This window comes from Hemibagrus wyckioides, linkage group LG05, assembly GCF_019097595.1.
Source record: "Hemibagrus wyckioides isolate EC202008001 linkage group LG05, SWU_Hwy_1.0, whole genome shotgun sequence".
NCBI classification, from domain to species: domain Eukaryota; kingdom Metazoa; phylum Chordata; class Actinopteri; order Siluriformes; family Bagridae; genus Hemibagrus; species Hemibagrus wyckioides.
In genome coordinates this window covers 7,628,477-7,656,119 of record NC_080714.1, presented here as the reverse complement: position 1 = coordinate 7,656,119, position 27,643 = coordinate 7,628,477, and the positions used below count along the sequence as shown (strand labels likewise).

At 37.6% G+C, this 27,643-nt stretch overlaps 1 protein-coding gene across 5 annotated transcripts; it reads left to right on the top strand.

The window, feature by feature from the left end:
* The first annotated feature begins 867 nt into the window (after positions 1-867).
* On the top strand, positions 868-27,347 carry tp73 (tumor protein p73). Of its 5 annotated transcripts, XM_058389155.1 has the most exons (13): positions 868-956; positions 1,284-1,419; positions 8,960-9,205; positions 17,731-17,917; positions 18,034-18,149; positions 19,509-19,618; positions 19,745-19,887; positions 20,160-20,248; positions 20,389-20,513; positions 21,381-21,532; positions 22,103-22,235; positions 24,546-24,639; positions 25,312-27,347. In XM_058389155.1, the coding sequence occupies exons 1-13, from the start codon at positions 889-891 to the stop codon at positions 25,636-25,638; spliced, it is 1,926 nt and encodes a 641-aa protein (XP_058245138.1). In that variant the 5' UTR covers positions 868-888; the 3' UTR covers positions 25,639-27,347. The 5 variants fall into 5 exon arrangements, with proteins under 5 accessions (XP_058245138.1, XP_058245136.1, XP_058245134.1 ...); XM_058389153.1 differs by lacking the exons at positions 868-956; positions 1,284-1,419 and adding an exon at positions 7,469-7,995; XM_058389154.1 differs by lacking the exons at positions 868-956; positions 1,284-1,419 and adding an exon at positions 11,583-11,707 and having other exon boundaries at positions 9,066-9,205.
* The last annotated feature ends 296 nt before the right edge of the window (positions 27,348-27,643 follow it).

Below are 27,643 nucleotides of genomic sequence, written 5' to 3'. Positions count from 1 at the left end.
AGCGAACAGGTTGCATCGGTTTAAATTTAAAAGCAGATAAACCTTCACTGGAAACAAAACATAACTCTTTTTGCAGAGAGTTACATCACTCTCTGCAATTATCAAGTAGCCCATTGGGTAAAGAAAATGACTGATATTTACACTTTCGCCTCTGACTCAAAGAACCAGTTTGATGGAATACACATAAACTAACAAAAACAAAAAACGTGTGGTTGTAGAAGTGGACCTTGTGAAGTGGTCCAGTCTGGGTTGAGATTCCTTCAAACTTCTCAGCAAATAGATAAATGTTAAATTGTAATGGGCATTACACTGAACACTTTCTCTGTCACTTAAGATGTAAGGAAAGTGGGTTCTTGTCTTGGTGTCCACTAATCAGAGGGTGATGCCTTGTCTCTCTCTCTATCTGAGTTGAGAGGAGTAGGGAGGAAGGAATTGTGTCCTGCACCACGTGTCTCAGTGGTCCATCGGGATGATGCCAGGCAGGTCCAGGCCTGCCAAACTCGGCACCTTGATTCTGAATCTGCACACCCAGCCTGAAAACCTGCTGGGATTTAGACGGAAGATGCAGCACTGGGAGCCTGGGTGGAAATTGCTTTCAAATGAAATCACTGTTGTGCTAAGGGCTCTCCAGCCCATCCAATTCAAACATTGGCTCTTATTCATGAGTTATATTTTGGTCATATTTAGAAAGAATTGCCCAAATGGAAGTTGTATTGCTATTTAAAGCGGAATGATTAAAAATGAACAACTGGTGTAATAGATCTCTTGACATGCTCTTTTTGTATAAATATTTTTTGTATATACAATGGCTTAGTTATGATCAGGAACTGAATCTCACTGACACTGTATATGCTTTGTAGAGTAATCTACCCCACGGTGGAGCACCCCATGTCCAAGATGTCTCAGTCCTCCACCAGTGATGAGGGTACAACGTTTGAGCACCTGTGGAGCAGCCTGTGAGTTTCTTATCCATTGTAACATATGCAGCATTACATGAAATATATTTTAATATTGACATAATTTTTTGTTGTTGCTTGCCAAGATTTTTTTTTTTTTTTTTTTTTAATAATTATTTACTGGTTACTTGTATCTCATAATTGATAAGCAGTTACTCTGTTGCACAGCATAAAAAATAATAAAAATGTTAGTGGTAAAATAATTTAGAATGTAAATAATTTATGTCCACATGAGAAAACGTTACACGACTAACAGTACATTTAGTCTTCTACTCCTCTTAGGAATACTTGCTGAACATTCACTGAGCATGTGATATTACTTTATAGGGAACCAGACAGCACGTATTTCGAACTCCCTCAGACCAGTCATCCAGAGAGGGGCACTTCTAGCACCATGCCCAACAACCGGGCCGAAGTGTGTATGGACGTCTATCAGATGAGAGACCTGAATGATAACGTCATGGTGAGAAAAAAAGAAAAATTCTACTGTTTTCTGTTACAGTCACACATAAGCACACAATACACTGAGCTGGTCTACATTTTCTTACACCACCAATGACTGAGTGTTAGATAATTGTTGTGGTTTCAATGGTGGTTAGAAGTAGCTTTTATTTACATATAGGCTGTGGATTTCTGACAAAATAGCAACTGGTTAAAAATTCAGTTCAGTACCAGGATCAACAAGTTGCTTGTTTTTTTTTTTTTTTATTTATTTATTTATTTATTTATTTATTTAACCCAGGGACACTTTAAAAACTGAAAGATATATTCCACTGTCTCCTTAGTACAGATATTTCCTGAGCATTATATAAATGTGCACAATACAAATTTCTATTTATCAGTGCTATAAAGCTATTATTCATTTTGAAATGATTGAGGTTTAGATTAAACAGTTTTCATATATCGGACCTGCTATAATATAATAAATAATATAATAGTGATACTAATCCAATCATAATTATATAAGCAGTTTGATAATGGCATCATTGTAACTAAATTAAGAGATCACTGACAGTCGTGGCTATGCTTCACCGACCACACTGCAGTAAAGGTACATCTGCAATGGAACTACTTTAGAGAGACTTCTTTTCCAGATCAGGTTTATATAGGTTGATTTTTTTGACACAGAAAACAAATTTAGAATAATATATATATATATATATATATATATATTAGAAATTACATGTAACAACAGATCACATATAGAGCCTTTTAGCTTAATTTATATTGTATCTTTATTTAAATATGGCAACCTTTTAGATCAGACTCAGCATTTAAGGGTCCATAGAGTGCTTTCTGTTCCAATGAGACTAGATCGTATCTAGATCTATTATTATGTTAGTGTCTGCTGTGCTAAAAACACTATACAAGGCCTTTGTTTCTGCTCCCATCCCAAACCGGGTTGCTTTTCCCTCCACATCGGTGCAGATTCCCTCCTCACTGCCTGCTTTCCCTCTTCTCCACTATATTTTCCCTCTCCACAGCAGGCCCGGCTACGGCTTGGGATTTAAAGTGGGAGGGCAAAATGGCTTAATTAGAGGGAAAACCAAGCCAAGAAAATGACACCTGCTGCTCCCTTCCATCTGGGGCACACGTGCTGAATGGTGGGGGGGGAGGTGAAGGAGGCTGAGGGGGTGTGGATGTGGTGGAGGGATGTTTGGAAAGATGCTTTAAAGGACTTGTATTTTGACCATTGTATCATTATCATTAGACATTGTAATGACCTGATCATCTCACTACTAGCAGAACTGCCAGTGTCTGAACTTTCTTTGAATGGTTTTATGCAGATGCATCCAATTCTTATTCTTAATAATCTGCTAATAAACAGATTGCAGGAAAGATTGTAGGGCTTTTAGAAATATACACCATAAACACCATGAAATACTTATCCAGCGTGTTTTATTTATAAGTGTTTTATTTTTGCAGTGCATTTTGACAGCATGTCCTTTCTGTAACCAATCTTGCATTGTGTATTAGCCTAACACTACCCGAATGGACAGTCTTGCATCTGAGGAAATGCAATTCTTGTTGTTCTCCATGTGAGCAACACCACAGATCAGTCCTTGTCAGAAATTTCTCTTCACTTGCTCTCATACCTGTCCCCTTCTAAACAACATTGGTATCGTCCGATCCATCAGCGGGCAAGTCCAGGCCTGCCCTTTTGGTTAATAAATAGTCATGAGGCCAAAAAGTGGGAGGTCCAAGATTTGTTGTTAGCTGCAGCTAGAAGTTGACAGGGCCGGGACGGCTGGAGGAATATAGAGAAATATCCTCGCACTTGTCCTCTACACTCAGACAGAGTATTCAGAGCTGCAGATTTCATCAGACTTTCAGTGTGAAGCAGGAAGGTACTGGTTCTTACAGCGCTCACCTGTACGTACGAGATCACATGACCAGCCGGGTGAGAGCGTGTGCCCTGACGGCCACCCGCCCTGCGGGAGCGCTACAATGCTGTGCACAGGTGACCCGGCTCATCACTACAGCACGGTAAGCAAACTTCATTCTTCAGAAGGATAGCATGATTCTGGTTAAAAGAGAACATCAGATGCAAAAAAAAAAGTGTATCTTGAACTTTTTGAGCAGCAGGTTTTTTTATAGAGATGATGTTTATAGATGTTTGTGATCATTTTCTGATTCATTTTGAAGAAACAAGCTTCCATTTTTGTGAGAAAATCCTGAAGTACTTATATGACATGTTAGTGGTTAGAAATAGGTGACACTTAGGCGTAAATAAGTAGAAACGCATTTTTGCGGGTGAGTTGTGTTGTGCTGTAAGTGTTGCATGTGTTTACTTCTAAATTCCCAGAAGTTAAGGTGGCACTGGGGAGCTGAAGCAGAGCTAATGCTTATTTCAGTTTGATTATACAGCACTAGCAGTGGTTGTTTCATCCAGGATGATGACTGTGTGCCCTGTTTCTGAGATACCTGTTGATGCATCTGCATGGATCTATGAATTCTAGTGATCGCTCCATGATGTTTAGAACTTAAGACATGTCTTGTTATCAAGAGAATATATATTTATTGAGTGCTACATTGCGTGTGGCTTGAAGATTCAATTTGTAATCATTTGAGGTGTTGAGAAAATATTTAGCGAAACAATGTGAGATGATAATCAGCAGGTCAGACCCAATCGAGGCATATGTATTGTAAAATCACTAAATACATCGAATTGTTATTGTACATACTGTGCTGATTTTCTGACACACACCTGAGTCACATGCCCTGACTAAACACAACATCAGTAACTAGAACACAGACTCATTGTGCTACACTACCTGTGCAGTAGAGGGCGATGTTTTTGCACTTTAGCACACGTTCATCAGTCTGTTAGCTGTTGTTTAAGTTCCCTGTAGTTCCCCCTGTGTGGCTCAGATGTGTCTGAACACGCTCTGAAGATTATGTCATGCTGAACATATCAGTTCCCATCATCTCTACAAGCCATCCTTTTCATCATTTTTATCTGGAATATCAGCAGAAGGATAAGATGATGTGAATAGATGAGGACATGGCTGGGAACCAAACACCACCATCAACACCACCTCCACTACTCACTCAGGGCTGCCTGCTCATCATAATAAACTTCATGAGCTTGAATTTTCCTCTCACTTTCACTCGCTTATTTTGGTAAGATGTTTTGTGGCGTGGGATTAAATGATACAATGGTCATAACTTGAGGTTTGTATTATGTGAAGTGAGATGAAATGGCAGTAAAACCTCTAGAAGGGTGGAAGAATTCAGCTCATCTACACTGTTTTCTTTGGCACTTTTTTCTACCTAAAGTCACTTGGAGGTGATTCAGAAAACAATCCATTCATTCAACGGGGTCCAAAAATCGGAGAGCACTAGTGAACATGCATTCAAGCGTCACTATTGTATGCTAAGGTTTTCATTAGAATTAATATTATCAACAAGAGGAATCTTTTTGCATTTGCACTCGAGCTGATACAGACCTCACAAAACTTTATTATCCATTTTGGATCGGATCCACCAGTGCTTCAATAGAAGGGATAAGTCTTACAGAAAATCTGACCTTCTGTATAGTTCACATTGTCAATATCAGGAAATAATTGTAAATAATAATAAAATAATAAAATAATAGTAAAATTGTGCAACATCATGAATATTGAATATAGAATCTTCTGTTTATTTTGAATCATTCTGTTTATCTATTAGTAGATTAAAAAATATCCAACACCTTCATTAACCAATAGTCACATAATCAAATTGAACTCATAGTGACCAATATGTTGATGTTGAATATATAGTATTTGTTCTCCGCTTGTCCATATAGTCTTCCTCAGGGTTCTCTGGTTTCCTTCCACCTCCCCAAAGTGAAATGTACATGCGTTCATGCATTTAAATTGCCCCAAGGTGAGAATGAGTGTGTGAATGTGTTTGTGCATGTATTCCTGCCTCATGCCCAGTGTTCCTGGGTTAGATTCTGGATCCTCCACGATCCTGACCTGATCGCTTAACCGAAGATGAATTACATGATATGATTCCCAATATATAACTGGCAGAATTATTAGAAGCCCATTTAGGAGCATTGGGTAATTTAAGTTTAGTCAAGGATCTTATAAATAATTTATACAGCCGTCAATGAAACCCATGTGTTACGTAACATTATTTAAGGTTTCTTAATCAGGAAATAATTCTAGTTATGGGAACTGTAATGCAAAGCAGTGGCAGTAAAAGTTTTAATCCTCTGGCTTAGTACAAGTCATTGCCTCAGTGATGCTGAGCTTTACCTCATACACTTTACGTCTGACCGTCTCTCCACTTAGACGCAGTAATCTGGCAATTAAGTAAGTAAGTAAGTGTCAAGTAAGTGACAGTCTGAGAGAGAGATTGAAAGAGAGACAGAGAGAGAGAGAGATGCTGTTTGGGTGCATATATTTCTCCTAACCTTAATCCGTCAGGTCAGAAAGAATGCTTAGATTGCTCGCATACACACACACACACACACACACACACACATACACACACGCGCGCATGCACACACATGAGTTGTGCAAAGGAGCGTCTTTGTTTTTGCCCTGTTTCGACTTGTTGAACGACATGTTCCAGCGTTGTAATGAGGTTTACCTGAGCGTGTGTGCAAGTGTGTAAGTGCACACTGAAAGGACGCTCCTCACGTTAAACATTTCGAGAGCTGACACTGCAGGTTTGATTCCACACCTGTGCGGAAAGCCCCCGGTTACGGGGGGGGGGATTCAAAGCACTATTTTAGAGACTAACATAAGAGAGTCTGCATATGATTATAAAGGACTGAAAGATTTAAAAGCAATTAACATGTTAGAGATTTTAAAGACAGTTAAAACTCCACCCACTGTGTGTGTGTGTGTGTTTGTGTTTGTGTGTGTGTGTATGTGTGTGTGTGTGTGTGTGTGTAAAACAAATACACTAAAGACTGAAAGGCCCTGGAGACATTAGCTTATCTCTCTAAGCCTCTTAATTTCTCATTGTGGTCTAGTAGAATGTTTACATACAAATTTAAAAATAGTCTCGAAAAGCATTTAAGACTAATATTCTTATAAACACACCAAACAGATTCATGTAATTTTATGAACCATGAGGTGAGCTGTAGTTTTGAAAGACAGTTTTCTCTATAGAGCGTTCAAATTTCTACCTTTATATGGCATTTTATTTGCTAGTAAATGCCTTGATGAGACAGAGGAGAAGCAAGAGTGGAATATTTCTGCATGTTTTAAAAAATTATTAATTAATAATTAATGTATACCTATAATTTCTTTCACCTAAAAATTAACATGGCATTACATTCATTGTCTTAAAAATAGATTTTTGGCCTGGCATACACTCTCCATGCACAAGATTATTTTTCCTCATCTAGTGTTCCTCTACTTCCTCAAGGTTGCATGTGTCATTTTTTTCTGAGATGTTTTTCTGCCTCGGAAGTAAACAGTGTGTTATTTTAATTAACATAGCCTTCCTATCAGCTCAAACCAATCTGCCCACTTGGTGTTTCCCTTTTTTGACCCCATTCTTTGTAAACTCTAGACACTGTTGTGTGTGAAATTTTGCATCCAGCCTGTCACTTAGGTCACCATTCTTATGGTTGATGTGAATATTAACTGAGGCTCTTGACGTGTATCTGCATGATTGTATGCTTTGTGCTTCTGTCACATGATTGGTCGATTGTGTAACTGTGTTGTTTGTACAGGTGTTTGTAATAAAGTTGGCGGTGTTCAGATGATCTTGAAAAGTTTATGAATGTGTATGAGTAGTAACTTTAAAGCACATGATTACTTTTGCAATATTGAAAAAATTATTTTGCAATTTCTCTAGAACTACAGTGAAAAACTATTGGATGGATGCTGAACTCCTCCCATTTATAATTAATTTATTTTAGTTCAGTGCTCTCTCTCTCTCTCTCTCTCTCTCTTGCTGTCTCTGTCTCTGTTTTGCTCTCTCTATCTCTCTTTTGCTCTTTCTACCTCTCTCTCTCTCTCTCTCTCTCTCTCTCTCTCTCTTGCTGTCTCTGTCTCTGTTTTGCTCTCTCTATCTCTCTTTTGCTCTCTCTATCTCTCTTTTGCTCTTTCTACCTCTCTCTCTCTCTCTCTCTCTCTCTCTCTCTTTCTTCCACTGTCTAACTGTCTAACTCTTTTACTGGGAGTGTGTCAGACAGGTAGTGTTGCCGCAGCCCAGACTTGTGCGAGGTGTTTTCCTGCAAGTATGTACTTGTGCCTGTGTTGTCGTCTAGCTAAGGGCATGCCATAATTAGGACAACGTTTGCCTTCCTTCTCTCTGTCCCCCCGAATCACTCACTCTCAGGGCTGCTAGCCACAAGGGTCACAGCTCAGGAGAGTTGCTCTGGTCAGAACTGTTGCCAAAGAAATACTGAGAGAGATGTGAGAATGGAGGGCTCATGGTGTTGAGAGAGTGTGTGAGGATATGCGCTGGCCTCTGTGTGATTGAACCGTCTGCATCCTTGTACTGGAGGCTTTACTGGATATAGTTAGAGATTAACTGAGGAACCAGCGTTCAGACAACTTGGACAATGTACTATGTGAAAAAGAAGGTAAAGGCCCTTGGGTCTGTGTGTTTGAGCTTGTGTACAGCTTGATTTTTGCCAGTCTTCTGATTGGTCTAGAGCTTAATGAGAGAAATATCTGCCATCATGCTTTAGATGCGGTTGATTTATTCCATTCATTCTATCTTCATTTAAAGATAGCGTCGTACATTTTGTATTGTTTGAATCGTGTTGCTTTGTTGATTTTAATGTGTAAATGTGTAATGAACTGAATGCAGGAAATAATGATCAGAAGTAAGCAACTGTGAAGTGCCTATTTTCTCTTGATTTCTTTAATACAAGTATTCAATACAAGTGTGTATATATATATATATATATATATATATATATATGTATAAATGAACTAGTGGTCACAGAAAATAGTGGGCATGCTCACAAATAATTTTGTCCCTTAAGGGACTGTGCAATTATAGCTATTATTACAATAAAAGCTAGCAAACATAATGAGAGGACTATTACCTGTAATCTGTGCATCCTGAGCTGCAACTCATGTTAGCAACTGTTCCGTCTAGGAGCCTTTGCCAACTGGAGATAGTAATTTATTAGGGGTGGCTCTCTGTGGCATGTGTGTGTGTGTATGTGTGTGTGTGTGGCTATCCATGATGGAGGGGTACGGAGGGCAATTAGATGTCTAACAGATTATGCTTGTGTTTTACAACCCCCATGCCTGAGGGGAGGCACGACTTCTGCAACTTTTAAATCTCAGCGCTGTGTAACCAGAGCTGAGTGGACGTCTTCCAAACCATGTCTTTTCCTTTTCCCTCCTCCCTTTTGCTCCTCTATACCTGTGCTGTTTGACTTCCCTCCTGCCGTCCCTCCCTCTCGAGTTTACCTGTGGCTCCTCTTCTTCCCTCCTTCCTGCCAGCTTACCTGTCCTTTTCCTCCCCCCTCTCTATCTCTCTCTCTCTCTCTCTCTCTCTCTCTCTCTCTCTCTTTCTCTCTCTTGATTCAGTCTCAGTATAGCTTGCTGAGCAGCAGTATGGAGCAGGGATTGGGGAACCGTGCGGCGTCCACCAGCCCCTACAGCTCCGAGACCGCCTCCAACGTGCCCACACCATCGTCCTACTCGCAGCCCAACTCCACCTTTGAGGCCATGTCTCCGGCCCCGGCCATCCCCTCTAACACTGACTACCCCGGGCCACACGGCTTCGAGGTCACCTTCCAGCAGTCCAGCACCGCCAAGTCAGCCACCTGGACGGTGAGTGGAGCTCAACTTGTGAACAGTTTGACTTTTTTCTTTTTTTTATACTCTTTATACTCTTTCCTATTCTCGTCTTCTAATTAAAATCATTCTCTTATGTTTTTTCCTGTATCGTTTCTCATCTCTTTTAGAGCTTGCAGTGATTCTTACTATAATTAATATCAATTTAATAGTATTAAACAACTCTGTGATTGCATGAAGCATTCCTAAAATACTTTGTCATTTTTCAGTGATATATTGAGGAATGTATGCCATTTGACTGTTTAACATAATGTGAGGTGTTCCCAGTCACTGAATCCAATACAAACTGGAATTCCATTCAAAACGACTTTAAACTGAGAAGCTTGAAAGCAGAAACTTCTCTGTTTTGCCCAACATCACTACAAAAAAAAATGTCACACCTGTCTGTCATGCAGTTGACCCTGTGACCCTGTTCTACAGAACCCTCTCTCTCACACTGGCTTTTAGACTGTTTGTTGGATTAACTCAAGCATGAGGTCTGTTCATTCTTTAAGTGTGGAGGTGTAATATGATCACTGAGGTGGCCAGAGTGTCGCCTCTTGTCCTTACTCGCTGTGTATGTGTGAAAATGATCTGTCGTTCAGGACCATTGTAGTGTAATCACGTGGCCTTCAATAGCAACACATAAGGTTTGGTCTGGTGAGATAAATAACTCGGCTCTGTGCAGACATTCCACTGCATAACCTTAATCTGTAGGAAAAATATGCTGGTGCTGAGCTTTGTTCTTGTGGGACGCCATGGTGAGAACTCCAGGCCTGTGAATCCTAACAATACAAAGCTTCCCTTATTATCTTGAGGGAAGAAAACGTTCAACATGACTGTTTGCTGTTGACCTAAGAAGCTGGTAAATATCACTTAATATGAACCTGCTTGACAAGAGCCTAATGTTGAAGGTGAACAATACGACTCTTGAGAACATTCCCAGAGTCATTTCTCCGTGTGGTAACTTTTCTGACCATAAATAGAAGTAAAAAAAAAATGGCTGAAATGTGCACCTTGCTCTTTGAATGCAGCTGTGCTTCTTTGCTATAAGGAGCAAAACTAAACACTTGTTTGGAACAATATTCTGTATCTGTTGATGAATTTAGATTTTATTATTCTATTTTGTTTTTTCTACTAAAGTGCTACTATCGTTGTTTTCTCTCCTTTTTCTCCGTAGCCCTTTTAGAGCATGTGTCCTTTGTATCGTTTGTCATATAACTCAACATTTTTTCATCATTAAAATGCATAAATTAATAGAAAGTTATGAGATGGTGAGCAAAAATAAACCTAAAGTCCAAAGTAATGTAAATGTAAATAAATGTAAATAAAGAACACAAATCTTTTGTTATATTATCTACAGAAAGGTCTGAAAAATGTAATTTAAAAGAAATTGTATTTTATTATATATTATATATAATATATATTATTATTATATATATATACATACATACATATTTTTAGCTGTAAAGGTAGCTGTAAAGGTATTGTAATATTTTTGCTAATATATGTCTTGATAATGTTATTAGTCGAATTCATATTGTTAGTCAAATACCCTGGCGAAAATCACTAAATCACTTACCCGTAACTTAGTAATCATAGTAATCAGGGTGTAAGTTTCTCATTATTGTTAGAGCAGGTAAGACTTGGGTAGAGAATTCATGTAAAGCCAATAGAAAGATGGATCATTTAAAGAGAAACTGATTTAGATTATTATTATTAGGTGAAAGTTGTGTTTGATGCGTCTTCTTTTAACATGGAATCTTTTCTAGACAGGCATGACTAAACTGTTACAACCACACAGATGTATAAATACACACACACGCACACACACACACACACACATGCGCTAGTGTTTTGAAAATCGCTTTCATGTGGAAAACACGCTGCTTGCTCACTTAACTGATGGGAGAAAATGGACATGCTTGGATTTTTGTTAGCTGCAGGCAGTACTTGCAAACAGAACAATGTTAAGTGTCTCGCTGTGGAGAGATGAACTATTATTACTTTGTAGTTTTACAAGGCAAAGTGAGAACATGAGCTGGCAAAAAAAGAAAGAAGCTTGTCATGTGCTACATAATACTCTATATTGAGGTTTTATATATATATATATATATATATATATATATATATATATATATATATATATATATATATATATATATATACTACCGTTCAAAAGTTTTGGATCACTCAAAAATTGTATTGTTTTCCAAGGAAACACACATGAAATTAGTCTGAATAGAAAATATAGCAAAAGAACAGGACATGTTGACATGTCAGAATTAGAAATAATGATTTTGATGGAAATGATGAATGTTTTCTTCAAACTTTGCCTTCATCAAAAAAAAAACAACCTTTTCACCTTTTGCAGCAATTACAGCCTGGGCATTCTAGCTGTCAATTCAAGATAATCTGATGAGATTTCACCCCATGCATCCTTGAAGCATCTCCCACAAGATGGATTGGCTTGATGGAGCTGAAATCAAGCTGAAATATGCAAGTGATCCCAAACTTTTGAGTGGTAGTGTATATATATATATATATATATATATATATATATATATATATATATATATATATATATATATATATATATATATATAAATCTATATCAAATGTGCTACACAGAGTATCAGAGTTTTTCTTGCCTTTATATAACACATTTTATTTTGAATTTAAAGCATTTGTTGATAGATCTGAGGGTTTTTATAAGAATTAGAAACATGGTCTATTAACATCATCAGAGATTTACTCAAACTAATCTCTGTACAAATGTTTCATCGCTGGATGTACACTGTGTGTACAAAGGATTTTTACGGTAAATCTATTTATGCAAGTTTTGGCGAGTTTTTAACATTAATTGTCATGCTGTTTATTCTGTTTGTGTATTCTGTATTAATTTATTCAAGGTTTATTTAATCTGGATTTTTGGTGGCTCTGTTGAATCCAGGCCTCAGAAGTGCTGATTTTTATCTGTTATCACGTATTAACCAGTTGGTAGGTGTATGTGAGAACTTCTCAGGTACCAGTAAGATGAAGATTAGGATTGGTTTATTGTTGATGTATTCAAGACTCTGCTTGTGCGTGCTAGATTTTGTAGGCATCAAATAGGAAAACCTGAAAAATCTGATTACTAATATCTCAACTCCAGGTCTGTGTCATGCAGATGTGATTTAGAAACAACAAATCCCCAATTCTGCATTTGCTGCACTTGAATGTGTTTTTGATGCACTCTAAAACATTTACAGTAAAGCACTATAATATATTTAAAGGACATTTTCTTATGATGATTTTAATAAAGAGATTTACAACTGATGCAGGACCAAATGGTTAAGGGAAGGTTAAGGGTCTTACTCAAAGATCCAACCATGGCAACTTGCTGGTTCTGATCTATAACTTAATGACTGAACCACTAGCTCTACTAGCTTACACTGCTTCAACCTCCTCAACCACTGTACTAATTAATTAAATATATTTTTCCAAATTTATATATTTAAACCCAATTTTGACACAAGGAATTTTTACCACTCATTTTTTTTCTAGTGCTCTATGCATTGCGTTTTCTGGACTTTCACTGGAACCCAATGCACTGCTCTAATTGCCTGGTTGTTTACAATCCTGTAAAATAAAAAAAAAAAAACAGCATTTTGCTGTCAAATAAATACTGTAATATTGTAAACATTGTTTTTTTTACAGTGGGAATCAAAGATATAGATCAATTGTAGCTATTCTGAATGATACCAGTGCTGGTACAGAGCTCTCCTGGCTTCTTTCTGATCTACACAAACCTTCACTTAAGCTCCTAGATGAAGAGAGCAAAATTGGTAAGGATTATGGCCAAGCTGTGCGGAATGCAGCTTCGACTCTCTAATTCAGGGATTTCCCAGGTTGGAGACGGAGCTTGGCAGACTGTTGTTATCTGGGATTACTATTGGAGAAGTGAGTGACTCATCAGGAGAGGCAAGGTGAGGGGTTAAAAGGTGTCACTGTGGAGTTTGCATAGCCGTGAGCTGCTGGGGGAGAGACATAGTGGCACATTGACGGTGATCTGCCTGATGTGCTACGCACCACTACTTCTAAAAGCCCTCGTCTATGGTAACGGTTTTCCACTGACAGGTGTTGATATTGAAATATGTGTGATGTGCTTAGCCAGTTTCTTGGTCAGTACTGTGTTTTCATTAGTAGTATGAGAAGTTTTCAATGATTAATAATAGAAGAATAAATTTTAACAATCTAACACAATGGTCAGGTTTCACTATGTGCTCTTAAAAACTCAAAGAACAAGAGCTTTGTGTTTCACTCACTGTTTTTCAGTGATGTGCAACAAGAAATCCACTGTAGAGATGGACTCAATGTTCAATACAGCGACGTAATGCAGTTGCACTGAGTTATAGCTGAGACTATGGGATGACAAGTGTAATGGTGTTAACGGTCATGAAAGCTGAAGCTTTGGAACGCTGATCGGTTTGAGCCGAGACTACAGACGTGGAGTTGGGAGAGCTGGACAGATTAAAAGGCTACAGTACAGCTGCATTGCTCATTTTAAATAAAGATAGTTATTAGCAGGTAGTCCACCAGGTTATCATGGATAAAATAGACCTATAAAATAATAGTCTAAAAAAACTTAGAATTTCATTACAAATTAAATCTTGGAGATCACATATTGATTACGTCTAAAGATTAACGTGAAAGGTGTTCAGGGTGGTCCTACACATCCCTCTCTCTATGTGTGATTTCAGGCATGAAGGACATTTCAAATGATCAGTAGTCATTGCTGCCGGACCTCTGTTATAATGCTGAAGATGATTCTTCACAATTTGATAGATAGAACTAGTGTAGAAGTCATGAAGGAGTGTCTTTAACTTATAACACAAGTCCAGTCACATGTTGCTATTTACTTAATACCTGAATGCATAGAATCTGTCCCAGTCACGTGTACTTTCTGTGTAGATTTCCATCTTTTACTCCACTTTCATCTGAACATGCTCGGAGTACAAACTTTTACTGGTGTGCCACTTGTCATTCCAAGACTGTTGTGTGAATGTTGTGAAATTAATGTACATTAACCTTTCACTGCGTCTGCTTTCTCACTCATCACTCCCACTTCTGATCCGTTCCTGGAAGCAGGTTCTATTGTGCTCGTTGGCTCCGGCAGTTCCGCAAGGCTCGTATTATACCATGATATCACGGGTTGAATCATAACCACAGTTTTATGCATCAGAATCGGAGATGAGTTTGAGTGTGCTCAAATAAGAGCTTTGCCTCAAACACACATTCCAGAGGCTCAAAGCATGAGGTGTCATAAGAGATGAAAATGAGTTCTAACACCCCAGCTTTTCCAGTAAAGATCCCAACACTTTTTTTTATTATTATTATTATTGTTGGCATGTTCATGGGACAAGTCCGAGCAAGCCTTGCGTTTTAGCGTGTTCGAAGCCGCTTTTCCCAGCCATTACCCTCCTAGTCAGACGACGGGTCTAAACACGCCCCACACCCAGCAGCATCCTTCCACCCAACAGCACACACACCTTATCATAAGGGTTTCACATATAGCATGTATAAAAATGAGGAGCCACACACACACTTACACATTCAAAGTATAATCCGTGGCATTTATCACAACAATAATAAATATCACATTGTGCATCAGGTGAAGTAACTGGAAATTATTCATTGTTATTTTCTAACAAGCCAGTAAATGACAAGCTGTGATCATTTAGTCACACAGAGAAAATATTACTTAGCTCGTCTTTAATATTCTAACGTCAGGCTTTTTTAAAAAAGGTTATTCATGTTTAATGTAATTTAAGGTTACTTTCTGACACGAATAATTGAAACTGCATATTTCAGGAGTATTACATTTAATTTTTTGCAGTGGAAAATAGCTCTTGCTCAACATAGCCAAGTACGTGTTTTAACCTGCCTCCTTTCCACGAGGTCCAAAAACAATCAGCATCCTAAAATATAGAGAAATCAGCTCGGCAGCCTTGTGCCTTTGAGTCTCACCGGAGGAGGAGCTGCGCTGTATGGGTCAGGACATGCTGAGACTCTTGTCTTTGTATAAGTGAATCTACAGGATGACAGATGAAGTAGAAATATGACTGAAAGCACAAGTGACTTTACACTCTGTGCAAATCGTGTGAAGGATGTCACATGACACTGAGGCCATCACTCGGGTCAGATTTACAGTTCCATTTTCAGTTTGAGATGACCTTTGTTCCTTAAAGCTTGAAAGCTTGTAAGAAAATACTAAAAATTGTTAACGGAGCATAGGTTTTGAATTTTAATGCTGCTGTTGCTTTCCAACATGGATCAGCTGTTCATCCGAGCACTTATAGCTGTACACCCAAAGAGTCATTTTTGCACACACAAACCAACTCATCAGATCATTTACAAGGTTAAAATGTGTGTGTTAAAGCAGGGACAATGCTAAAAGTGTGGTGTATATGGGGAACTCCATGAGCAGGGCTGGGAAACACTGGTGTTAGGAGAGTTAAATGAATTCACAGGCGGCATGCAGCAACACGTCCATCGGCCCGTCAGACGCATCATTATCGCCCGGGCCGAAGAGCCTGCCCGAACCTGTGCTGGTCCAACGCTCACATTCCCTCTCATCATACTACATCATTCTCTCTGATGCGCTATCAATTTCTCTTGTTCCCATCTTTACGTGCTTACACTTTAACATTTTTGGGTTTACCATTTAGGCATTGGCATCTACTTTGTTAATGTTCATAATTTCGGTTTAACTATTGCATCCGCACAACACAGCTCTTCTGATTCTCGTGGATGCTGAAGCACCTTATCTGTTAATATAAACTCTTTGAATAAAGGGGTCTTTGGATTTCTACCAGGAATGGTGTAAGTATTCTGTAAAAAAAAAAAAAAAAAAAAAAAAATCCAGACTGGAGCAGTTCTGAAAAATATATAGAATAATATTATGTGTGAACCACCATGGCTTATGTAGAAGGCTCTCTGTTATGGTTTATCCAATCATTTCCAATGTATATTATTATCTGAAGGCAGCTATTTGGACCAGAGACTAGCTAGAGGACTATGACATTGTTTACTCAGTCTTGTCTGATAGGTGAAGTGATAACATGCCTCATTTAAAACTTTAAAACAGAACAGACAAAGGAGTGTCAGTTCATTCTCCCTGCATCAGAAAAACATCTCATTTGTTCAGAGTCCAGGGCACTAGTCAAAGACAGGAAGCTCTAACAGGATAACAAAACATAACCACTCTGAATTGCCTTATTTATAGCCTGTTAAGCATCTATATGCAGTCTTTTTATTTTTATTTTTTTTACTTCTGTAACTGGCACTATATACTCATAAAGAGAGAAACATTAATTCCCCCAAAGACAATTGAGTTTGATGTGAATAAAAGAGGATGTGTCACGGCTGGGCGTGTTGAGACTTCTCTTACTGTTCACAGCTGCACAGAATGAATTATGCTCCTGTGTGAATGTATGACAGAGAGAGAGAGAGAGAGAGAGCGAGAGAGGGTGTGTGTGTGTGTGTGTGTGTTTGTGTGTGTGTGTGAGAGAGAGAGAGAGAGAGAGAGAGAGAGAGCTAAGCCTGAAAACCTCTCAATATTCATAAGCAATAAGCTACTGTGTTATAAATATATTTGGTTTTCAGCCTATTTCATGTAACATGCAAAATACCTGGCTATGATCTAAGAACCGTGAACAGGGTTTTAAAATTTAATGTGTAAAGTGATGCACATTACACAAAGCTGAAACAACCGTATGTAGTTCTTGAGAATGAATAGTCTCACACAGTTCAAAAACATATCCACTCGATGGTATATAAAGAAATAAGCCTTATAGAGGCTGGTGATGAGTGTCAAATAAATACAGACCATCTACAGGACATCAGAATAAGATGATTCAATTAGTAAATATATGAACTTTGGGAGCAATGTGTAGGCAGGCAGCAGTTGAGTGACACTTAAAGGCAGTTTTCTTTTAGGTTCACCGATCGTTCATATATCGCATTTATGTGGCACTGAATGGTGCTTAATAAAACAATCATAAGAGGAATATTGTCCAACTGCATGTAAAACTGGGATGTTAAAATAACAACAATGTTTAAACCAATTTTTTTTTTCCTCCAAATTTATCATCCTGACACTCATTCCCTCATTCAACATTTGTAAATCATATTGATTCAAGTCCATACAAAGCAGCTTTGCTCCAAGAAGGTTAGATTTTGGTTTCCTTTGAAGAATATTTGGGATGTCTTTATAGTGTTATGCAGGCTCTGACATGCTGTGTGTGTCTGTGTGTGTGTGTGTGATTAATTTGTTTCTGGATAACCAGCAAAACACAGAAAATGATGTTTGGTGCTTGAATTCAATTGAAATCAAATAGGTCTTTTTTAAAAAGTCTTATCATACTGCTGCCTTTTCTAAATCATTCATTGCACACAAATGCTTAAAAATAACCTTTAAATTGAACTTTTGGAATAGTTTTACATATCCTAAACAGCTCTGTGGTTCGTTTTGGTTACAGTATTCTCCGTTGCTGAAGAAGCTCTACTGTCAGATAGCTAAGACCTGCCCGATTCAGGTGAAGCTTGCCTCCACTCCCCCGCACGGCAGCGTGGTACGAGCCATGCCTATCTACAAGAAGGCTGAGCATGTGACCGAAGTGGTGAAGCGCTGCCCTAACCATGAGCTTGGACGCGACTTCAACGAAAGTAAATACACTAAGCTCCGGACTGGTGTTTAAACAAAAAAAACCCCAATGATTTGTTAATAGAAACTAGACCAGTATTGTAGTACCACTTACATGCTTTCTTCTTTCTATCCACAGGTCAATCAGCTCCAGCTAGCCATTTAATAAGAGTAGAGGGCAATAACTTATGCCAGTATGTTGACGACCCCGTAACAGGCAGACAGAGCGTGCTTGTACCATACGAAGCCCCACAGGTAGGATTCAACTTTACTTCACACACCTTTAAAACAAACACAGGTTAACTTGCATAAGTGTAGTTTACAGATAATTAACAGCACATGTGCGGTATAGAGGTGTCTAATAATGTTTGTAAGAATGCAGCGATTATATTAAAGCACAGAGTGATACTTTCGCGTGGTTTGGCAGATGTGCTCTGACGAGCCTTTAGACAAGCCCATTAATTACAGACTCAGTCATTCTGTAACACCAGTAGTAATTCAAACTAATTATGAGATCCTCTTTTTCCCTGAGGCTTCATCTATAAAACCTTTTATGTGCAGATCTGAATCTATATAGCAATATGAGGGTTATGCCTTTTTTGGCTGTTAATTTTACCAAATGTTATATAAATTTTTTATATATAGTATATGACATATACTGAAGTGTTTATGCAACAGTAATTTGACACATACCAAATACTTTTGGTCAGTTTATAGTTAATTTTGCCTGTAAGTCAGGTCCTGTTTTCACTTATGTTATAGTAGCTATAAACAGTGTTACTGAACTTAGTAAGACCCCTTAAAAAAAAGCAGCTAGTTACCAAGAAACAGCATCATCCTCTACATTTGTGACTAAATACTAAAAATGGCTTTTACCTCTGACTTCTACAAAGCACGGATTTTTAATCAGCAGGTCCCTGCAAAGAATCTTTAATATAGAAATTATATTCTATCGTGACTATGCAAATCATCTAACAAATTAGTACAACTGTTCTGATATAGCTCTGTAATTTGAATATATCCGGCACTACACTCAGAGCTGTTAGGAAACGTGGTGAGTGGCTTATCAGACAAAATCACCCAATACAAATTCGTACAGTCAATTCAAAGTAGACTTCTGTCTTGCTTTTAGTAATAAATATTTTTTTTCCCTAAATAGCTATTAATTTCTGCCTGGATAAGCCTGAACATGCTGATGTGACTAACATCTTTAAAATACTTGAACTTAGATCATACACGGATATCTGATAGTGTTCACTAGGTATATATGATAAGCGTGTTCATGTACGGTCAGATTGAAGACGATTTGGGATTTATAAACACATCGGGGAAAAAAATTGTTGGAATTGTTGTTATGGAAATATATGGATGGTAGAATTTTTTTTTCTATAAATGATCACAGACACATCTTTAGGATGAAATAGGGGAAGGTTTATGGGTGTAGTGCTGCCCCCTAGTGGCAAAAATTAAACGCCCTTCAGAAAGACTTTGCTTTAAAAAAATAGAAAGTGCTGTATGCAGTGTTTAAAACTGCACTGAGAGTAAGTAAAGTCGATTAAAGAAATTGTATGATCTAATCTCTCTGTCGCTCCTTTTCTCTCTTTCTCTCATTAGGTGGGGACAGAATTCACAACAATTTTGTATAATTTCATGTGTAACAGTAGCTGTGTTGGTGGAATGAACCGCAGACCCATTCTCATCATCATTACTCTGGAGACAAGAGAGTTAGTGATTTTTTTTTTTGTATTCATGACTTGTTTGTGGCTGTCTGAGATAAAAAGAAAAAAAAAAAACATACCCTTAAAAAAACCTTTTGATTAGCACGCGATTTACTGTTTTTCATCTTGCAGTGGTCAGGTGCTGGGTCGGCGCTCCTTCGAAGGCCGGATATGTGCATGTCCGGGTCGAGACCGCAAAGCAGATGAGGATCACTTCAGAGAACAGCAGGCGCTGAACGAGAGCGTGGCCAAAAACGGAAATGCTAATAAACGCAGTGAGTCAGGCACTCTTTCATTAGTAAAAAAAAAAAATCTTCAGTGTCAGCACTCCAGTGTCAGCTACAGGATATTAGAGATGGTGAAAGATGTTGCAGTTTCTCTGTAGCATGAAATCTGCATTTTGTTAGTTTTATCAACTTCATTTGAGAGATAAAAAGAGGCTAATAAGGGAACGACTTTATCGCTGCTAAAACATAACTGGTAACTGGAATTTTCAACAACATTAAACTTTTCTTTTGAAAGCTGAGCCCCATGTCTCCTTCCACAGATTTCAGACAAACGCCTCCCAACATCACCGGCCCTCCCATCAACATCAAGAAGAGGAGACATGGAGATGAAGAGATGTACTACATCCCAGTAAGTGCACACACATATACACACACACACAGACACACACACACACACGTTATTTATTACATGTACAACAGTACAAGGTTTGTAAGGTGGTGTTTGTGTTGCGGGGACATCACTATAACGTGTTTGGGGATGTTGTCTAGGTACGAGGCAGGGAGAACTTTGACATCCTGATGAAGATAAAGGACAGTTTAGAGTTAGTGGAGCTGGTGCCACAGCAAATAGTCGACTCCTACAGGCAACAGCAACAGCAGCTACTGCACAGACAGTGAGTACCACATACACACACATGCTGCACATTCAGTTTCTCTCCATTTTCTAATGTATATTTTACCCATTACCAGAAAAATGATAAATTCTGCATAAATTTTTTTTTTCTTTTGGCTGGAGAGAATACATTGTCATATAGTTCTGTACCACGATATGTATAACTTTAGTGACAAATGCAAATAATGCCTTGCTCTATTTATGTTTATCGAAAGACATTTTCTGTCAAATAGAGAAATAAAAGCATTCATTTGATGCACTTACATATTACAGCAAACAAAAGGTGACTATTATTCGCAATAAATGGAATAAATTAACTTCCTCCATCTGTGAAGGTCAATAAATAAAAAAGCCATCTTGTTGTCATTTAAAAACTGTGTCTATATAACTGCTCACAAAATGTGTTTTTTTTGTCTTTAAAATGATGTAAATGACCCAAAGTGAATGAATGAATGACTTTTGTGAGTCACAGAATTAACTTAATATCATTTAGTTTTAGAAAATATATGTGTAAAATCATTATAAAGACATAATGAGCATTTTCTAGCACTATAGACCTCCAAAGTAGTGCTTACTGGCAAAATATGTATGTAAGAAGTTTCTTTTATTCACGATATAATGTCTTATCGTGTCTTATTGTCTAAAATTGACCAAACATTTTTTTTAATATTTAAAATGTATAGCAAGATTTTTTTTGTCATGAAAGATGTAGTAAACACAGTCACTGTTTTAGTATATTCACATAACGGAATTTTTTACACAACATTATTATGAACACGTTTCTATACACATTGCACAGCTGGATTATTTCATCCCTGAGTTCATGCTTAATCCCTTCTATTTCCTTGACGCATCTCTTTCTTTGTAGCGGTCACGTGACCTCTCCGTCGCCCTATGGAACACCGTTGAGCAACATGAACAAGGTCCACAGCAACATCAGCAAACTTCCTTCAGTCAACCAGATAGTGGCGCACCAGAGCCATCAGAACGCAGGACCATCTGCCAGCATGGTGCACATGGGTAAGAGCTTCAACCACATATAAGAAGCTTGGCTTTCGCTGAGGTGCCTGGTGTTCTGGTGAGCTGTAGTAACAGCTAGGTTAGAAATGTACACATTCTGAGCCAAACATCTACCTGTTTAATTTTTAATTCTTGCTTACTATTGAATTTAAAGATTAAAATCTATCAGAATGAGGATATTTAATATCAGACATAGCCACAGATTTGGGATATATTTATAGTACAGCCACTCTGATTGTAAAAACAGTGTGACTAATTTATATTGATTTTTAAAAAAATAATAAATAAAATGATTTGTCAAGAAAATTTCAATTTATTTTTCATACCTTATAAACATGGGTGATGGGTATAGAGGGTCACCAAACAGAACACACACTTTCACACAAGTCTAGACGCTATCTGTAAATCCTTCCTGCTTGTTAGATTAAATATTAAAGGACGGTGTATAAATCCAAATCCCAGAGCTGCCCAAGAGCCACTTTTGCCCTCTGATTAAGTTCCTTCTTAGCTAAGTTCGGTTTGGATTTGTCCAGTAACCTGTTGCCTTACCGACATGGATGTTTCCCGTAGGTGCGAACATGCTGGGAGGCCACCACATGCAGTCGAACGGCGACGTGAACGGAGCACACACGGCACAGTCGATGGTGTCGGCATCTCACTGCACCCCGCCTCCTCCCTACAACCCCGACCCCAGCCTCATCAGGTACTTCACCCTGCAGTAGCACGGCTTTCCCTCGCTTACACACACAAACACAAACACACACACACACAGACATTTGACCGCAAATCGATAGAAATGACCACATGTCTAGTAATTCATTCTCATGCTGTACATGTCACACCAAAAGACTTATCCTTTCTGTCTACTGGGCCAAAATATGCCTTTTTCATTCATGGTTTGAAAAGCACTGTATTGTCTTTTCTATGTGTTAGAGTATTTATGATGTCATTTTTACAAGAAGATATCACGGGGGATTCCACGATTGGGGTGCCATGTGTCCCACTGACATTCGTAAACATTTTAGGTCACTAAGAATAAATTACTTTAAACAATTAGAAAACACTTAAACCTACAAAGCAGCATTTGGCTTGTCCTAGCACGCTATAACTACATGATGGATTTTAATTTTCTTATTATTTTCTTTGCATTCATGTGTGACTCTGTTTAACATCTCATGCTTGAAACATCCTTTTCCTTGATTCTTCATTTTATAGCTCATGGAAAATGTACATCAGTCCCATAGCATTCGCTCAACCCTGTTACCTGAACACATTCACCCCTATGAAATAGCTAAAATATTCAACAAGTCACATGTTCAAATGAATAAGAAAAAAATAACTATTTTTCTCTTCTTTATTTTCAATTATATTGTAATATTGACTGGCAAAAAAATGATAGTTTCAGCACAGTATCATTGATGTCAGCAAAGAAAATGTCAGCAACAACAATGCCAAGAAGATAATAATAAAAAAATGAATAAATAGATTGTTGCCAAGGATGGGATACGACACTGAATGGTTAAATAATTATTATTACTTTTTTATATTCAACGTTGAAAATATTATTATATACATATATATTTTTAAAACAGTTATCAGGCTAAATGGCACCACAATTGTGGAATCCTCCTTTTGGAGAACTGTGCCACAGGATTTATGGCTGTCGTGTGTTAAGTAGAAGGGAAGCCTGTGTTCTGCTGACTCAAGCCCTTCTGTTTACTCTTTCTGTAAATACTTATTTGAGATTTGAAATATTTGTTCTGCTGGTCAGAAACAAACGAGAAAAAAAAAAAGTGTTTATCTAAGAGAAATCACTTGCTTTGACTTTTCTCCTGGAATATTGAATGGAATAAATTTGGTTTTTCCCAGTCTTTCTATCTTTGTTCATCCAGTAAGATAATTATATAGAATGATTTTTGTTTTAACTTGTTTCCATGCATGATATTGGATGTACTGTGTGATCTCATATTACATATAAACCAAGCCACAACAATACTGTATTACCGTGAGCTGGAGTTCACACTTTGTACACATTTTCTGCATCACACAGCCTGCACAATGGTTTTTGACTTAAACGAATAAAACATATTTTTCTCATGAAATATGTTTTATTGTCATGTCTAATTGCGATGCACTGTTTTACAATTCCGTTGCCACTCTATTATCATAAGTTTCCATTCTTTGCCATTTTTGTATTTTTCATGTATCCCTTTAAAGGTAGAGTCCCCAAACATGTCCAGACATTGTTTATTTTCTTTCTCACATTCTTTCCTTCGTTCTTTCTTCCCCCCTCTTCCATGTTGGTATCCAATAAACGCATCAAATTGATCACCTAAAGTTGCATGCGATGACAAATTAATATCATTAATATCATACATTTCAAAATGATTTTTATTACAGTTACTGTATTTTGTATACAAATTGTAACTGTTAAACACACACACACACACACACACACACCTAATAAGAGACATGAAGAAATTGCGGAATCTACCTTTGAAATATTCATGTCACTATATTTATGTCCCGTTCCTGTTTTACAATACAAAACAGATGAATGTTTTTTCACTGTATGTAGCATTTCCACCTTTTTTGTATTTATAATAAAAGTCTGAATGCTTTCAAAAAAAAAAAAGAGTTGTTTTACGGATTATTAATGCAGCTGCATGTGTTTTTTGTTTAATTGGGTCATTTTTTAGTAGATTGTAACTGGGTGGAGTTTAGTAGATGCCTTTTAAATATACATTTTGAAAACAAAAGGTTTAGAGGTTAAATACAATTAGTATTTCCTAGATTTTAGCTAATAGGCACGAACATTATCATTAACACCACTTCATTACAACTGATTTTAGACAGTTCTATAATTTTATTTCTTTGATCGCATCTTGTAGAAGAATCGTTTACAGACAGAATGAAAGTACTGGTTCTGGTTAAAATGTTGTCCATGCACGAATCTGTAATTCCCAGGGTGCAGCCCCTTGGTCTTAGTGGGATTCCTTTTTTCTCTGAACAGCTTCTTAACCAGCCTGGGCTGCCAAAACTGCATCGACTACTTCACATCGCAGGGCCTCCAGAGTGTGTACCACCTGCAGACCCTCTCAATGGAGGTAAACAAATCGAGAATCATCTGTGAGGACTTGAGTCCACTAGCTGACGCCATATCATGAACTGATTCCAGCTGATATGAAATCCCACTTGGCATAAGTGCAAGAAATCAGGACTAAGTCTGGGTTTTGTAGTAAAGTGAACTGTTGTTTGCAACCTTAGTTAAGCTAACAGGAGCTGGATAAAGCAGTCTTGAAAGCGACAGTAGTTATTTAGAAAGCACAAGAACTTGAGACGTACTCAGACAACAAAGGTTGGGCGATGTTTATAGATAAATATCATGATGCACTGACATCAAGATGAAAATTCACACATATCAGGAGACATTATAGACATTAAAAACTACTTTTTTATCCAGTTTTTCTTTGTTTATTACTCTTATGTATTACACGCTATACTTCATTATAGATGGTACATACAGTGGCCACGTTTGGGCTTTACTAGCTCAGCCAGTTCAAAGATTGTGGTACATACACAATATCATGTACTGTGTTTTTTTTGCTCACCCCTACAGAACAAGTCTACAGTCTTTGTATTAAGTGAATTGTAAATAAAATGCACAGCTTCAGTAAATTGTATTCAGTTTAAAGGAACTATGAGAAGAAAAGAAACATGAATTGGTGAAAGCCTTTACAGCTAAGGTGAAGCTAACACCTCTGTGTTTACCCCCTCAGGATCTTGGAGCTCTTAAGATCCCAGAACAGTTCCGTTTGGCCATCTGGAGAGGCCTTCAGGACATGAAGCAGGGTCATGATTACGGCCAGCAGCTTATTCGCTCCAGCAGTAACATGGCCACCATGGCCATCGGGCCTGGAGGTGAACTGCAGCGGCAGCGTGTCATGGAGGCAGTGCACTTTCGTGTGCGCCACACCATCACCATCCCTAACCGCGGCACCACAGCCGGAGCAGACGAGTGGCCAGACTTTGGCTTCGACATGCCTGACTGCAAGACTCGGAAAAACTCCATTAAGGAAGAGTTCGCTGAGAGTGACATGCACTGAGATGCTTCCCTAAAGCTCTCACAGAGAACCTGCCAGCTGCTTTACCTTTCTTTCTTTCTTTCTTTCTTTATAACTGAAATGGACAGTTCAACCTTGGTTTCTGTTTTTTCTTTCTTTCTTTTTTTAAAGCAGTTCCTTTCAAACCTTTTTTATTTTTCATTTTCTCACTTTTATAACGTGTAAATGCGACAGGAACTCCCCCTGAAATTTTTGTTTTAATGAGTAACTAGCATTTTTTATTAATAAATTCTATCAACTACACTGTATATAGTAACTCACATTAAGGGACACAGTAAATGTTAGGACTATTATAACAACAACAGAGTTCACATATGAATGTCTCAACGAATGTAGACAACCTATACAAAATTCAAAACAATCACAACCAAACCACAAGAAGAGGTTTTTGTGTGTGTGTGTGTGTGTGTGTGTGTGTAGCATCATGTTATGTCTAGATTTTGAATGTTTCTGAATGTGCAGTGGAAAATAAATCCTCACAGTAATTTAATCATACTTTAGAGAAGGAAAGGAATTCAAAGGGCTCCTTAGTAAGATACATTTGACAATAGTGACAATTATATAACAGTGTCATATCGAATCGTTCATTTCGTAAGTATTTGAAAAGCGATCTGTCAGTAAAATGAGGTGACTATCAAAAACGTGCAGCTCTGTTTAGCTTCAAGTCAAGATGAAACGGTAATGGAAATCGCATCAGTCCTGCTCATATGAAACCTAGTATTAGTGAGTGTTATGTTGTTTACTTGGCATAAAATTGACACGGGTTAGCTTTTGAAACGTGTTTAAAGTGCTAACTCTTGACCAGAAAAGTAAATGTCCCTGTATTGTGTGGTATTAGCCTTGCAGGACAAGGTTTTATTTATCATGTCAAACTATTTCTCCATCTTTTGAAATAGGAATCATTTTGATTGGCCGGATTACACTATTGAAAATATTTGTGCTATTACACAATTCTTCACCAGAACCCAGGCATTTTTATGTTTTCTTTTTTTAAAAAATTGATGTGTTTTTGTTCCTAACCCTGCTACAGACTGAATTATTGTAATGTTAATGTATTTCTTCCATTAGATTATGGATCCTTCTTAACTGTGCAGTTTTAATAAATATTTTTAGAGGTTTTGCTACCTGAATAATTAAATACTTGCACTGCCACTGCAGTGTTACATCACTTAACACCGCCTTGTTTGTAAATGTATAGTATTAAGTAGATCTCGTGATATTGGATTGTAATTCTTTTTCTTTTAACCCTTATTGTATATATTTTTGGTTACAAACAGGCAGTTTTACATCACATTTACTATGATAAGCGATCACTTTAGCTTCACGAATGTAACTAGACTGAATGCGTATAGGCATTGTGAAAAGTAAAGACTGAAAGAGAAGCTTCTCAAAGCTGATAAAAAGTTCAGTTAATATTCATCGGTTATCCTGTTTCACTAGAGTCTGAACAATTCACGGTGCTCAAGGTTTTTATTTTTTGCCATCGGCGCTGACTAAAATCCACATCAGAAAGCACTTTATTGCTTTTGTATATTGTAAACACTGTAATATTTTGATTGTGATCAGTATTATGTCAGGTTATTCATAAGAGATTTTATGAATGTTTGAAAGTTGAGATGTCTTTTCTTTAAAAATAAAGAAACAATTTTTGTTCATTTCCACATTCATGAAATGTTTGTTTGAATTGTGTAAGGTGATTTTTTTTTAATTATTATTATTATTATTATTATTATTAATATTAAAGTGTGTATCATAGTAATTAGATCTCTTGTCATTATTATCAACCCAGGCCATATTAAAGAAAATAGGACCACTCCTATTCAGAAAAAATGAACTTTTAGTTGGTTTGGGTGGGTTTTAACTTTAGACATCAGCAGTAAACATAACTGCTGGGCTCCTTCCATATTGTTATTGGTTTTATTAATTTAGGAGAATGTCCCCCGGACACTGAGGAACAGTATATTCAGATCATGTTCTTCTAAGTAGA